Genomic DNA, 14445 nt, shown 5'->3' with positions numbered 1-14445 from the left:
GGGCTACCAGTTTTTCCTCATCCGCCATAGTTTCCTGATATAGACTCAGTTATTTCTTCCTCTTTCCTTTGATGAAGAAAACATTGTATGCAGGTTGTTCCATAATGATGAGTAGGTAAGTGATTTTCGAGCTGGAGTGTTTCCTGAAACCGGAATATGCTAGGACCAGTGAGTCTGCAGAGAAGGACTAACAGCATCACCAAGTTCTATGGTCACAGCATAATTTTTCGAGATAATAATTACAATTTTATAACTGCCCCTTGTATGTATCATATATTGATTAAGCTAGTTTAAGGTTGAGATGGCATAAAATTCTGAACTGAGACTGATAAATCATCATCGAAAAATGTGTGAACTTGCACAGTTTATTAGCTACTTTCCCACCTAATATCAACAAAAAATATATACATTGACAGGAGGTAATTAAATGTCTTATTGAAGAATTTTGCCAACTATAATTTATATACATCATTCAAACACTTGGAACACTTCAAACTTGTGCAATGAAGTATGTGTCTGTATTCAAAACCTTTTGTGATGTATTGGTTAATGTCTAGAACACACAAGGACAATAGAAAGCTTGTATCCATATTATGCATAAACTTACCAGTAAACAAGTAGTATCATGATCTTATATGCGAGTTTACAACAAAACTAAATTGGCAGATGTGTATACAAGAGAACAAACTACAGTTAACACAAATTGGAAATGTTGTCTGTTCTCAATGGGCTCTAAAGGAAGAAGTCTAAAATTGTGTAAGAGTCTGATGGGTAAATTATGGTAAGGAAGTTTGGAAGCACAGCAAGAACAAGATTTAGCTTATCAGTAACACTGTTTAACTCATGATCTGTGGGAATAATGAAAGAGGTGAACAAATACTTTACTGCTCGAAAGACGAACAATCGAAGGCAAATGACAGTAATAAGTTTTATTGATTTAACTAATATTGTGTATGAGAGGAAAGGAAAACTGCTATTCTAATTAGTAGCTATGCATAAGTCATGGAGAAAACATTCGCTCTGAAGATGAACTTAAGAGACAAATTGTATAAGACAATACCCCATTAAAATGTAGTGAAAAGCCTGATGTAGACTTTGCTTTAGAATTGCCTTAGCGTAAGAAAGTTTAAAAAATAAACTATAGGAAGGATCATTGAAAAATTCTGAATGTAACAGTTGTGGTTGATGAAATTCGCAAATTATCAAAGGAACTCTATACTTAATTGAAATATATGGCTTTTGATAACCTCAACCTTACATGCGACACTTTTCCTGAAGAGCTTTTGCGATTTTCTCTTAAATATTACTTAGATGATTTATCGAGGTGTAAGGAATGTTATGCATTTCTAAATGCTCAGTCACTATGTTTCCTGTCCATCCTAATAAAATTTATACAAGGCTTGTCGTAGTTATACATTTCTTTAGCCATTCTAGAGTGAATTTCTAAATATGAAAATAAAAGCATTAAACACTGAATTTCACAATGGTTTTTGAAAGCTTCCAGCTACCACGTCGCACTGGATTATCTCTCCTCCACGAGACGGCGCAATTCTTCAATTTTTACCATATACAATTATGTAGATTAAGTATCGGTGCCTATAGCGCTATGCACTAAATCAAAAATCTTGATAATGCTTTTATATTCAAAGTTTGATGTTTCAAAAACTAAATGATTGAAGTAGTTTCATTAGTAAAAGGCATGATATTTCATAAGCAATTAAAAGTGGCATGTGTGTATCTGTGAAACCCAAAGACCTTATTTTATTAATCGTGTATTTCGATTGTTTTCTTTCCAGGCAATGGCGAATCCATCACAAAGAAGGCTGTGTGTAGTCTGAAAATCTGGTATGGCTGTCTAAAACGGAAGATGAGTCAATACGAAGTGAAGTGCATTGAAAATTGAATTGGAGATATCTCCGAACTGTGTCTAATTTACGAAGTTTTTATCACCAGTGCTGCCTGCAAGAAAATGAACGGCTTAAGTCTCAGTGAGCTGTGTTGTTTGTTTTGTTGTCCTCCTTGCCCAACGAGGATTGCTGCCAAACTGGCATTCTTGCCACCAGAACCTACCTACAACTTTCAAGCGGATGAAACGGGTTCGAAATTTAGTTTGAATTTGACAGAAAGAGCCGAGTGGCAATACTCCGAGAGAGAAAAGGAAAATATTGAAGGTTTTTTCACAAGAACTTCCCGAGGAAATCGAATAGCCTGTTTGTTTGTGAGGTGTAGTACAACAGCTCGGTTCACAATATTGTTTTCACACGGTAATGCCGTAGACTTAGGACAAATGAGCAGTTTCTATCTAGGGTTAGGTTCACGGATAAACTGTAATATATTTAGTTATGATTACTCAGGCTACGGGGTCAGTACTGGAAAGCCATCGGAAAAGAATCTGTATGCAGATATAGATGCAGCATGGCACGCTTTACGAACTAGGTATGGTATATCACCCGAAAATATTATATTATATGGCCAGAGTATTGGGACTGTGCCAACAGTGGACCTGGCATCGCGTTATGAAGTGGGAGCTGTCATTCTCCATTCGCCGCTTATGTCTGGAATGAGAGTCGCATTCCCCAATACCAAGAGGACGTGGTTTTTTGACGCCTTTCCTAGGTGATTACTGTTTATTTTCTACAAGCTATAGTGTATTACATGAAGTTAAAGCGAAACATCATTCCAGGGCAGAGAGAGAAATGTGGTTGACTTTCCAGATTTGTGCCACAGTTCTTGTAAGTATAAGATATGTAGAATTATTTCTTTAGTTGCAAATGGTTCCATCAGCACGCAGAAGTGTTCTGATTTTTTATAAAAGACAGAGATTTCAATGAACGAGTGTTTACACTCAAGTGTTCTGATAATCTGTTTTTGTTGTTTAGGTGTTATCAACAAATAATACAGCTCATTTTTCCGTGTCATGAAGCAGATCTTCGTTTTGATAAGTTTTCTTCGTCTGTTGTGAACGTTTCAGTGCAGCTTCATTTATTTGTTAGACGTATTAATTGTAGTTTTAGAGGATAAGCTTAGTGTGCCGTTCAGAGTAGTTAAATGAGTTTCTTTGCTTTTGTGGTTCCTCTTAAATATGTACTTTATCATACACCCAGATTATCATCAGATTTCGCAAAGATATTAAATTCAGCAGCAAATTCAGTGTCCAGTGTATTAAATCCAATAGTATTTGCTAAACTTATGCATAATCTTTTAATTTTTAATAGTGTCATATTTAACAATATGTCTGGTTTAGTATGCCAAATGTTACAGGATATCACTGTTTACTCTTGAAGGGGCAGTTAAAAACCTCCAAAATTCCATCTGCAGGGACGTCAACAGTAATTAATGTATTTCAAATTCAGTTTAGGTGTTGTTTTGACATGTGTTCTACTATAGATTTGTAAAGTTCATCCAAACAATAACAGAAAAATTGCATGAAATGATGATCACCACAGTTAGCCACATCCCAGTAGTGCACAGCTGTAAACAAGGCTAGACTTCGTGCTACTGGTAGTGAATGTCGTGTTATCATTTATTTGCATCACTGTCTCAGCAGATACCGAAGTAAAATTTGAAAACAAACTGAAAAAGCTTTTCCTTGAAAACTGCTTCTATTCCATATAATAATTCTGCTATTACTTGAAGAATGTAGTGGGAAGGAATTACTAACTCAAGTCTGTATATACAAAAAACACGCACAGAGACATACATAAATTTTCAACATGTAGCCATATTTACAAATTAATTCATGTTGTGAATGTAAAATGACTTGTTCCACATACTTATGATTAATCATGCAAATGATTCACGCACAAGAAACTAACTCAATCAGTACTGTTGACACCAGAAGGAATTTCATCACCTAATATTCAGAAACATTCTTCTTCCATTATTCTTTTTGAGTGATACTGGATGCAGTATAAGAATGATGGTTAATGCCACTAACTATACAGGAAGTAGTTTATGAAGTATAAAACTTCTATTTCAATAATAAAATATACATTCTTACTAGAATTATAGATGGCCAGCACATGAATACAAATAATTACTTTCCAATAGATAAATGACATTCAAAAATAAAAGTATGTGTGTATAAAGTATCAGCTCATGTAAAAATATGGCAAAAGGGCAGTGTAGTGTTTCTCCTGCCATCTATTAAAACTTTTGTCAACAGTGATGTGTGTTTGGCTTAGAGAACTACTGCCTTTGAATTGTAAACTAAAGAAAATTATTTTGTTGCCCACAGTGATGACCACTATTTCAAAGGGGCTACATATGTGAATAGTTGCAATGACACCTTCTGTTCAGAGAGTTAAGATTCCAGGTCCTGATAGGGAGTTCCATGTAGTGATCTGTTAATTTCAGTTTTAGGCTTGCACAAATTGTGTGCAATTCGTGCTGCAAGTTTGCTTATAGATAAAAACTGGATAAATCAACAAATAGTACTTTACCTCAAAAGTGTATCTTATGTCTTATGATGGGCGGGTAATTAAATGCAGTGAGTTATTAAGCTCATAATTAGTTAAGACTTAAAATTATCTTGCTGAAAACATGCTGCATCAAGTAATAAGGTATGCTTTGCCAAGTCATTTTTGTACACACAGAAATAAGTACCAGTATTGTAATGTGTTCAGTCAATAAGGTGATTTAGGTTCTTGAAGTGCCCTTCTTCCTCATGAAATTATTGGCGGTACAGGTTTAAGTTCAGTAAAAAGTACAGTTCCATAATAGAATAGCACACTTGCTCATCCCTTTTCTCACATTGTCAAACAATAATGCTAAGGTAACCACTTGAATTCAAAAAATCATAAAATATTTTCATATGTACAAAATTTTTAGAAAATGTTCATAAAATATTTGTATACAAACAGTTGCAAATACTATCATGTGACATTTGTGTTTGTAAATCACAAAATGTGCCAGTAGCTATCATCTGTGCCAAGTCACCTTTGGTGAATAAGTTCACAGTTTAATTACTAGTTTCTGAAACTAGTGTATGTTAAATAGAAAAACTTGTTTCCACTGACACCGATCTTTAACTTAACCCAAGGTCTAGGTTGCATTGGAAGGTGATAGTTTGGCTGTGAGTTGGTAAAGCCAACAAATGTGAAATCAAAACAACCTGGATGTGGTGGTAGGCCAATTTGTAGCATAACTCATTTGAGAAAATCCATCATTGGTATCAATCTGTAGTCTCCGTGTTGTTTACATTTGTCGCACGTTTCCTATATCACTTGTGAAAGTCAATATCTAGTATCAAATATTTCCTTTTCCCCTTCTTGATTTGCGCCTTCACGTTGGTAGTGTGCAGTTGTAGAAGTAATTAGACGAGCAAAATAGTGAAAGCTTTGCTCAGTTAGTCAGTAACAAAGTATAATTACTTGTAGAAACTTCAGTTCTGAATACTTTGCAGTGTGTCAAATACAAGCTTGCTTACACTATCTGTGGCTGGTAGAAACTCATCTTAGTAACTGCTGTGATGTATTTCCTTTTAATGCTGGGAGCTTTTGTGTTTTGCTTGTCTTCAGCTGTGGTACTGGTACTTTAATGTGCACGTGTAATCATACTTTAATGTGCATTCAGATCTCCATTGTGTAAATAATTGACTGGCTTTTTTCCGACAATTCCATGTAATGTTAATGTTGTGGGCACTGTCTGTCAGTCAGTCAGTGTTTGTCTGTTGACTGAAAATAATAACAACAGTTTCATGAAATAAATGCTTGAGATATTTTTTTTACAACTATAGCCTCCCAATGTCCTGGGTAAATCAGAACAGAAGCAGGCCAAGCATCAAACCTTGTGGCTCACCATATTTAATGTTTTTGCACACTGAATTCAGTTTCATTTGTCTTGTATTATTGTAAATGTGACCCTTAGCTTTCTGTTGTTAAGATAACCCGTATATTTATCTTTTATCTGTGTACTGAATTTTTACTACATAGCACACTGAAATCAAATTTTAATCAGAAAATGGCACCAGTTTGGTGCCAGGAATGCTATCAAACTGTAGGACTATGCTTTGGTGATGCTTGTAATGGATCTGTTTCTTTGCTAGCTGTGTCTATGTTTTTTTTTTTTTTTCCCCCCCACGTGTGCCTTTAGCATGACATGTTTTTATGAACTCCATATTTCACATCGTTTGTATGACTAGGCATGCTTAATGAAGCTTTTTGTATGCAAAAGGTTTTTCTTGTGTAACAGGTGTGCTGCAACACATTTGTATCATTGTTGAAGTTCATTTAAGACAATTTGAGTAGGGCAGTTGTTAAATCTGATCTAGTTTCATATTTTTTATTTGATAATGAGTCATTCTTTCTTCTCTCTTCCAAATAAATGATGAGATGACTTACCAGACCACTTCTGAATTATGTAAGCTGAACCCCTGCTAAATGTTTGACGAAACAACTGTACCCATTTATCACACATTTTTATTTTCTGCAATGCAAGTCCATGTTAGTTACCTGTTACTGTTACCAAGTAAGGTGGCGCAATGGTTAGCACACAGGGTCTGCATTTGGAAGCACGATGGTTGAAAACTCGCATAAAATCTGGAGAATTGTCATTCGGTTGACTGCAATATACCAATCTTGCCTATCTTTCAGAGCTAGAGGTAGTCGTTTAAGATATAGAGAACAAAGCCAGAAACAGGTGTAGAATAATGGTGTTGTAGCAGTTGCCAAAATAACAAGAATTCATCCAGAACTGATATCTCAAAATTAAAACAAGGTGAGGTGGCATAGTTCTTGACATTTCAATTGTATTCAGAAAGAGTGACATTAAAATCATTGTCTGACTGTTTGTGCATTGTGTAATTGCCGTAGACAAATACCTCAATCATTTCTTAAAGTGGCCCTGAGTACCACCTTCTCACATTCCAGCCGAGTTTGCAATTACTATGACATCAACAAGGATGTTAAACTTGAAATGTACCTTCCTTTCCCTAACAAAATGGATCTGAAACACAACAGTCTGAGCAATGTTAGAGGTCATCAGAATAAAAAATTTGGCCATCAAAATAACTTTGTCATTGGCAGCAAGAAGGTATTTCAAAACATACATCTGCATACTTTCTGACACTTTCCTTCATTGTAGTTAGGTAATAAGGTTTACGCTAATTTATTTTTCATTTATCCCTGTTTTCCTTCAGGTTCTGTTTTAGCTTTCCTTCTGACTGATGGAGTTACAAACAGAAGCTAATTTATTTATTCCACCTTGCAAGATTAGGACCTTCAGCCCTCTCTTCCATCTAACCGGATATCCATAGTGAGATGGCGTGCAATATTTGTAGTACATGAGCAGTTAATAATAATACTAATAATAATAATAATGATAATGCATATAGTAATCATTACAATATACATATTACCTGGCCAGTAAATTATATGCAAGGGGCATTCAATAAGTAATGCAACACTTTTTTCTGAAAGCAGGTTGGTTTTATTCAAGATTCCGATACACCGCATTATTCCCCATTCTTTTGGGTACAAAACCCTATTTTTCAACATAATATCCATTCAATGCAACGGCCTTATGACACCTTAATAGGAGGGCCTGTATGCCCACATGGTACCACTGTACTGGTAGACATTGGAGCCAACATCTTGCTGCATCAGTAAACCCCCTATCATCCATGTACTGCTTCCTGCTGAGTACGTCTTTCATTGGGCTGAACAGATGGAAGTCGGAAGTGCAAGATCCAGGCTGTAGGGTGGATCCCAGTGAGCACACACCTCTTGAGTACCCCAATTGGTGGATGAGTGTCTCAGCACTAACAACAGCGACATCCAATTGAGCAGTGGGGTGTTTGAGTGTGATCTGCCAATCATGCTCAATGAGTGCGTCCTGGCATTCCAACATTGCAGCCAGCCAGCCCACAGTATATTGATCAGATTTGCACAACCTTGTTGTGGTGATGACAGGTGCCTTGCCCATTGACTCGCTTGCTTTTGTTCATTTTCAAGTCTCCACAGATATTCTGCTAGCAGCTATGAATGCTCTGGTTTACTGCCAAAAGAAACTTGGTGACGGCTTCCTTCTTGTAACGCACCTCCATTAAAGGTGTAATTTTGAAGGTTACATTTAGCACTACCACCTGTCAAAACTTTGAGGCTGTGGGGGATGAAGTGGGAATATTCCACAATATCCAACAACAAATTAAATTCTGCATTTTTTTCCCAAACGCAATTGACTGAGAAAAAAAGTGTTGTGTTACTTATTGAAAGCCCCCTAGTCTATTATTAATTGAAATATATTTCACAAATGGCAGTCTAGTTAACAATGTGTCAAGTTATTTCTTTTTACATTTGTAATATCTAACCTAAATATACGGCAACATCATAAAAGGAAAGATTTGATTGGTTTATAAAAGACCAAGAAATAATAAGGTAAGGTTAGAAGATGAGATGGAGGAAATAAAACACAAACAGTTGGTGATGGGGAAAAGTGTGGATTGTTTTGCCACTGTGATAGAAGTATTTGTTCAGTGTTGAATAGAAGGACAATGACTGAGATATTCCTACAGGAGCCTACAACATAATAGCTAGAGATTCAACCTCCTTTTGAATGCACAATAGTTTTGAGTAAGACTCTGGTTACTAGGTAGTGTGTTTCACCAGTCATATGACTGAAACGAAAGGAATGATGGAGAAAGATTTTGTTTTATGCGTAAGTGCAGCCAAGATGCTGGATGTATCAGATCTAGTATTGCTGTTATGGAATCATGATGCTGGTTGGTATTTCAAATGTGAGAAAACATGTTGAGGACACCATTGACTAAGACCCCAATGAAGAAGGGTCAAGAGAAAGTGTAAATCACATTGCATATCCAGTTTCATCAACTGTAACCAAGCATAGGAAGGACTGACGTGATCAAACAACCGATTATTACACACACGTCTTACACAAGCATTCATGGCTACCTCGAATTGTATAGACATATCACTGTTTGCGACGTGCTGAACTAAATCAAAATAGTAGAGATGCAACAGGACTAAAGATTATACTTTGGGGGGAAGGGGGGAGGGTGGTGCAGTTCTTTTTTAATTTTTTGGGAGGCATGTAGTCGAGATTTTTTACATGGTGTAATACTTTGTTCATTCCAGTTTAAATTCCTGTCCAAGATTATGCTGAGATCTTGTACTGTTATCTGATAAAGCAGTCAGATACTATTAGGGAATACAGGAGGAATTTTACGAAAGTGTTCAGTGGGTTACAAGGATAAAATGTGGTCTTTTAGTGTCAAATTTAAGATCCATGTTTTCTGCCCATTCTGGTACCGAACAATGGTTGTCATTTATAGCTACTTAGGACTTGTGCATACATATAACTGAACATCATTAGCATATATGTGGTAGCCACAAGAACGTAGTCCAGTTGAAATGTCACAGTGAGAAAAGCAGTCAACTGAGGACTGAACTGTGTGGGCTTTTGAGAGAATGCTTACATAATAACTTCTCCAACCCACAGATGACTTGTTGATGTATATTCTTAAGGGAGCTGTCAGACCACATTATTGAACTATTAAAGAAATTCAGCCATTTCATTTCATTAAGTACTATATTAAAATTGACAGAAATCAAAACACTGCTGAAATTGAGCAGTGTTAAAATGGCTGCTTCATTACTGCCCATGGCATATTTGATATGGACAGGCACTTTGATTAATAAAGTTGCTGTGATGCTGCTGGAAATGTGCCATGATATTTATCACGGATGTTTTTAAAGTCTGTCAGATGTTCATGAAACACCCCCGCCCCCAAACTCTTTTGTGGCTACCTGTGTGGCAAGTGTGGGGCCCTGAGATATTGCAGCCTTTCTTCTCTTCCAGGCTGCAATTCACTGCCTATATGCACTCCTTCCCACCTTAGCTCCTCCCCTTCCTGTCCCCCACCCCCTATCCTTCCTCTCTGTGTTTCCTTTAGAATGACCCAACTATTACCTTGGTTCTGCTATTCCTCTTTGGTCATGTGTCTCAGTTTCCACTCTCCCCTTCTCTCCTCCCTCCCTCCCCATTGGGGAAGAACCTCCCTAGCATCTCTGAAGTGAGGCTTTTTCCTCTCCCATTTCCTTCCCTGCCATAGCCCCTCCCCCCCTCACACATTAGGTCACCAGCGTGCGTAGCCAGTGCCTGTGTTGGGACTGTTATGTCTGCATCTGGCTGAGCCCTCTGACAACACAGAGATCACACGTCCAGTACCTGAGCTGTCACTGCTTCATGTGTGATTGTAGGGGCAATGGAATTCCTGGCAACAGTCACTATGCCAGGTGGCCCTTTTCATAGCTGGGTGGCACCTGTAGGGTTAACGGTTGATCAAAGTGGGAGGGGGGGGGGGGCATGTTACCAGGGCGAACATCTGCCTGAAGAGACAGCTGCAGAACAGTGGCCAGGAGTATGGAGTGAAGTGTGCTTCGCTCTGTACTTCTGGCCACTGTTCCGCAGCTATCCCTTCAGGCAGGAATTGTTCCCCTTTTCATACTTTTGCATCCTTTTCCTTCCCCTCCGTGGCCATTCTTGGGAAGAAGGCCAGGTTCACCAGCTTGAGGTACAATCCTTTCCTCAATACTTGATTTGTTCCAGGACAGACGGGGAGGCTTTTTCGGGTGCCAAACTTTCTTTTTTATAGAATGTACCGATGTAAGTGTGATGAAATTTACTCACTTTGTACGATGTGATCTGCTTCCCTATTGATTAAAACCTCTTGTGCTTGTGAGCACTTAGGAGACGTCCCAGTGAGCATTACTCCTTACTAGTCCTACCTGGGGCATTATTTTCCACAGGAACCTCCTCCTTCAATATGATGAGGAACTTAGGACTAATCTGGAATGGTGCTGCATTCATTTTATCCACAGATGGCCTCAGGGCAGTTACATTGATACCAGTGCTTTCATACTGGTTTTTGAGGGTGATAGCCTTCTGCGAAAAGTCAAAGTTATGGTTTACCATTGTGATGTGAAGCCCTATGTCCCACCTCCCACGCACTGTTTCCAATGTTACCATTTTGGTCACATATCTTCACGATGTGAGGTGAATTATATTTGTGATGACTGCAGCCATCCTCTTCATGTGGGGAGTCCTTTTACCCCACCACCCAAGTGCTTGAACTGTTCCAGCCCATATTCTTCTTGTTTGCTGGATTGCCCAGTCTGTGAAAAGAAAGAAAGATTCAAGATTTCAAAACTCTGGACCTTCTATCCCACTCTGAGGCCCCAACAGAAATTTAACCATCTCCACACAATATCCTTAACATCTACCTTTGCTTCTGTTGTGTTCTTCCCCCTCATCCTTACCTCCATCCTGTCCCCCTTCACTTTACTCCTCCATGACAGTTCCCATTCCCTCCCCTCACAGAAGTGCTCCTTTTTGTCAGCTGGAGAAGAAATTTCCTTCTCTGGCACCTGTCGAAGATGGGTCTCCCACTAGGAGCCCCTCACCTAGCATCTACAGGTCAAGAAGCCTGTTACTCAGTCGGGCTTGGGAATCACGTTCTGTGGGCCTCAAGACCACTTCCTCTCTTTCAGATCCTGATATTGCTGTGACTTGCTTTCTTCCCCACCATTCCAAATCTCACCATCCGAAGGAGAAGAAGAAGATGCATAAGTCTCTGGACAAGGCCTTCCCCCTGCCCCCTGACATCCTTAAGGCCCACTCTCTCTCAATCAGGATCTGATCTTACATTCATATATGTCACTCTTTCCTTACTGGTGATGGACATTGACTCATCATAATGACTGATTCTGGCCCATTCCATGTCCATCTGGTCTCTTGTATTGGACCTGTAATGGTTACTATAATCACCTTCTGGAATTGCAGTATCTTCTTTATTTCTCCTCTGTAGATTGTGTTGTATTTCAGGAATCTTGTTTTGTGGATATCCCATTGCCGACTCTGTGGTTTCTAAACCTTCTGATATAACCGTGTTGGTCCATTGCGAGCCTCTGGTGGTGTCTGTACCTTGATCCATATGGACATTGTTAATTCCTTGGTTCCTCTTCTTACTGCACTGGAAGCAATGGCTTTTCAGACCCATTTAGATTTTGCAGTGATGATTGCAATCATTATCTTCCCTCATACTGGCCTTCTGTCTTCCTGCTTTTCTTGCCCTCCTGTGACAGCCTCCCCTCCCCCCCCCCCTTTCAGTCTCCTTGGGGATTTCGATCCCCATAACCCACTGTGTGGTGGTAATGTGACTATTGACTGGGCAAGTGTGTTGAAGACCTGCTGCCTAGGCTTGATCTCAGCCTGCTCAACACTTGAGCACCCACAAACTGTAGTGTGGCACACAACACTTTCTTGGCCATTGATCTTTCCATCTGTAGCCCCTCCATTCAGTGTAGAGTACATGACGATTTGTGGGACAGCTATCATTTTTTGGTCATCTTATCTTTTCTTCAGCATAGCTCACTTAGACTTCATCCCAGGTGGGCCTTTACTAATGTGGATGGGATGCCTTTTCCTCAGCTCCACCACAAGATGGTATTGATGAATCCGTATGGAGTTGATTGACGCCATTCTTTCGGCAGGTGCTTCACGGATTCCTTTGTCTGCGGGTTTTTCCCGGCGGAAGATTGTTTCTCGGTGAACCCCCAAAATAGTTGCAGCTATATTAAAGATGCTGTTGTGCCCTCCAGTGCTGTGAACAACATTCACATTTCAACCACCTCCTGGTCTTTAAATGGCTTTGTGCACGGCCCCATTATCTTCTTAAATGCCAGAAACATATTTATTGGGATCAATATATTGCTGCCATAGGGCTGCATACTACCTCTTTACAAGAATGGGTAAGGATCATTGACATTGTTGGCTGCCTTCCTCTCACAGGGGTGTTATCCTCACCAACCCAGACTCTGTCTCTGAGCATCTTGCTTGGCATTTTACCCAGGCCTCAGCATCGGTCTGCTATCCTCCTAAGTTCCTTCTTCTCAAACACCATCTGGAACGACTCCCTTTACCTTTCATTCTCTGCTACCGGAGCCTTACAACACTCTGTTTAATGAGTGGGAATTCGCCAGCACCCATGCTCTCTGCCCTGACACAGCTCCTGGACTGGACTAGAGTAGGTGCACAACCAAATCAGTGGCTAGCCAAAGTCAGGTATTTGTTTCTAGCCATCTATGGAGTGAGACCTAATTCCCTTCCCAATGGTGAGAAGGCGTTGTTTATCCATTTTTGAAATCGGATAAAACACCCCTTCAGGTGGACAGCTGTTGTCCGATCAGTATAACCAATGTCCAATATATGGTGAGTCAAAGGCTGTATTTGATCCTTGAATCCTGGAGTCTTTTCGCTTTGACTCTGTGTAATTTTTGCCATAGACATGCTACTGCAGATAGTGCAGCCCACCTGGAATCTGGTATCCTTATGTCTTTTCCCCAGAGTCAACACCGTGTTGCGTCTTCTTTGATCTGCATAAAGCCTATGGTAACACATGGGACCAACACATCCTTGCCACCTTATATGAGGAGGGGGACTTCCTTGACCAACTCTCAATTTTTATCCAGAACCTTCTTTCATGTCACATTTTTCACTTGCAGGTTGGCACCTCCTGTCTGCAGGAAAATGGGGTTCCCCAGGGTTATGTTTTGAGTTTTCCTCTGTTTTTAGTGGCTGTCAGGGGTCTGGTGGCAGCTGCAGTGCCTATGATGCCCCCCCACCCCCACCCCCCTTGTATGCTGTAGATTTTTGGATTTATTTTTGTTTGTCCGTGATGGGTGCTGGTGAAAGCCGACTGCAGGGAGCAATGCACAATGCACAGAGTGCAATCTCGGGCTGCCATCCATTTTTGAGCTGCCAAGACCTGCGTTACGCATTTCTAAGGCCACCGTACAGCCCATCCCCATCCAGATCTGCACCTTGATGGCCAGTCCCTCATTATGCATGGTGGACTCTCATCATTCTTTTGGGACTGGTCTTTGATACCCTGTTGACATGACTTCCCCATCTTCATTAACTAAAGAGGACAGGTTGATTGCACCTCAGTACTCTTCGCTACCTCAGCAACTCCATCTGGGGCATGGGCCACTTTATGGTCATACACTTGTACAAAGCATTGGTCCAGTGTTGTCTAGATTAGACGTCTCGCATACGCCTTGGCACCACTTTCAACATTACAGATGCTGGGCCCAATATGCCATTGGTGAGATATGACTGGCAGCTAATGCCTTTAGGACTAGCCCTGTGATCTGCCTGCTAGTGGTGGTAGGGGTTTCACCGGTGCAGGTTCTGTGCCAAAAACAGTTGATCATTTATACGTTACGCATCTTCTGCTCCCCAGAGCGTCTAAATTACAATCTCCTATTTCCATATATGGAGATCCATATCTCACTACAGTGGCTCAGGTCTGGGGTTGTGATTGCCTTTCATATCCAGTTCCTTTTTTCTGAACTCCAGCTTACCCCTCACCCACTTCTTCTCTGGGTCCACTTACATACACCTCCGTGGTGCATTCCGCATCCACAG

The 14445-nt window shown here is 39.9% G+C and overlaps 1 protein-coding gene across 1 annotated transcript in view; it reads left to right on the top strand.

The window, feature by feature from the left end:
* Positions 1-1796: 1796 nt before the first annotated feature.
* The window catches only part of LOC124795861 (alpha/beta hydrolase domain-containing protein 17B), a 68668-nt gene continuing 56019 nt past the window's right edge, over positions 1797-14445 (top strand). The window contains exon 1 of the mRNA XM_047259942.1: positions 1797-2616. Within this exon, the coding sequence (XP_047115898.1) occupies positions 1970-2616 (647 nt within the window). The 5' untranslated portion in view covers positions 1797-1969. The remainder of the gene's footprint in view (positions 2617-14445) is intronic.

Source organism: Schistocerca piceifrons, chromosome 4, assembly GCF_021461385.2.
Source record: "Schistocerca piceifrons isolate TAMUIC-IGC-003096 chromosome 4, iqSchPice1.1, whole genome shotgun sequence".
In the NCBI taxonomy this organism is placed as follows: Eukaryota; Metazoa; Arthropoda; class Insecta; order Orthoptera; family Acrididae; genus Schistocerca; species Schistocerca piceifrons.
The sequence above is the reverse complement of the archived record's forward strand: the minus strand, read 5'-3'. Positions and strand labels throughout refer to the sequence as shown.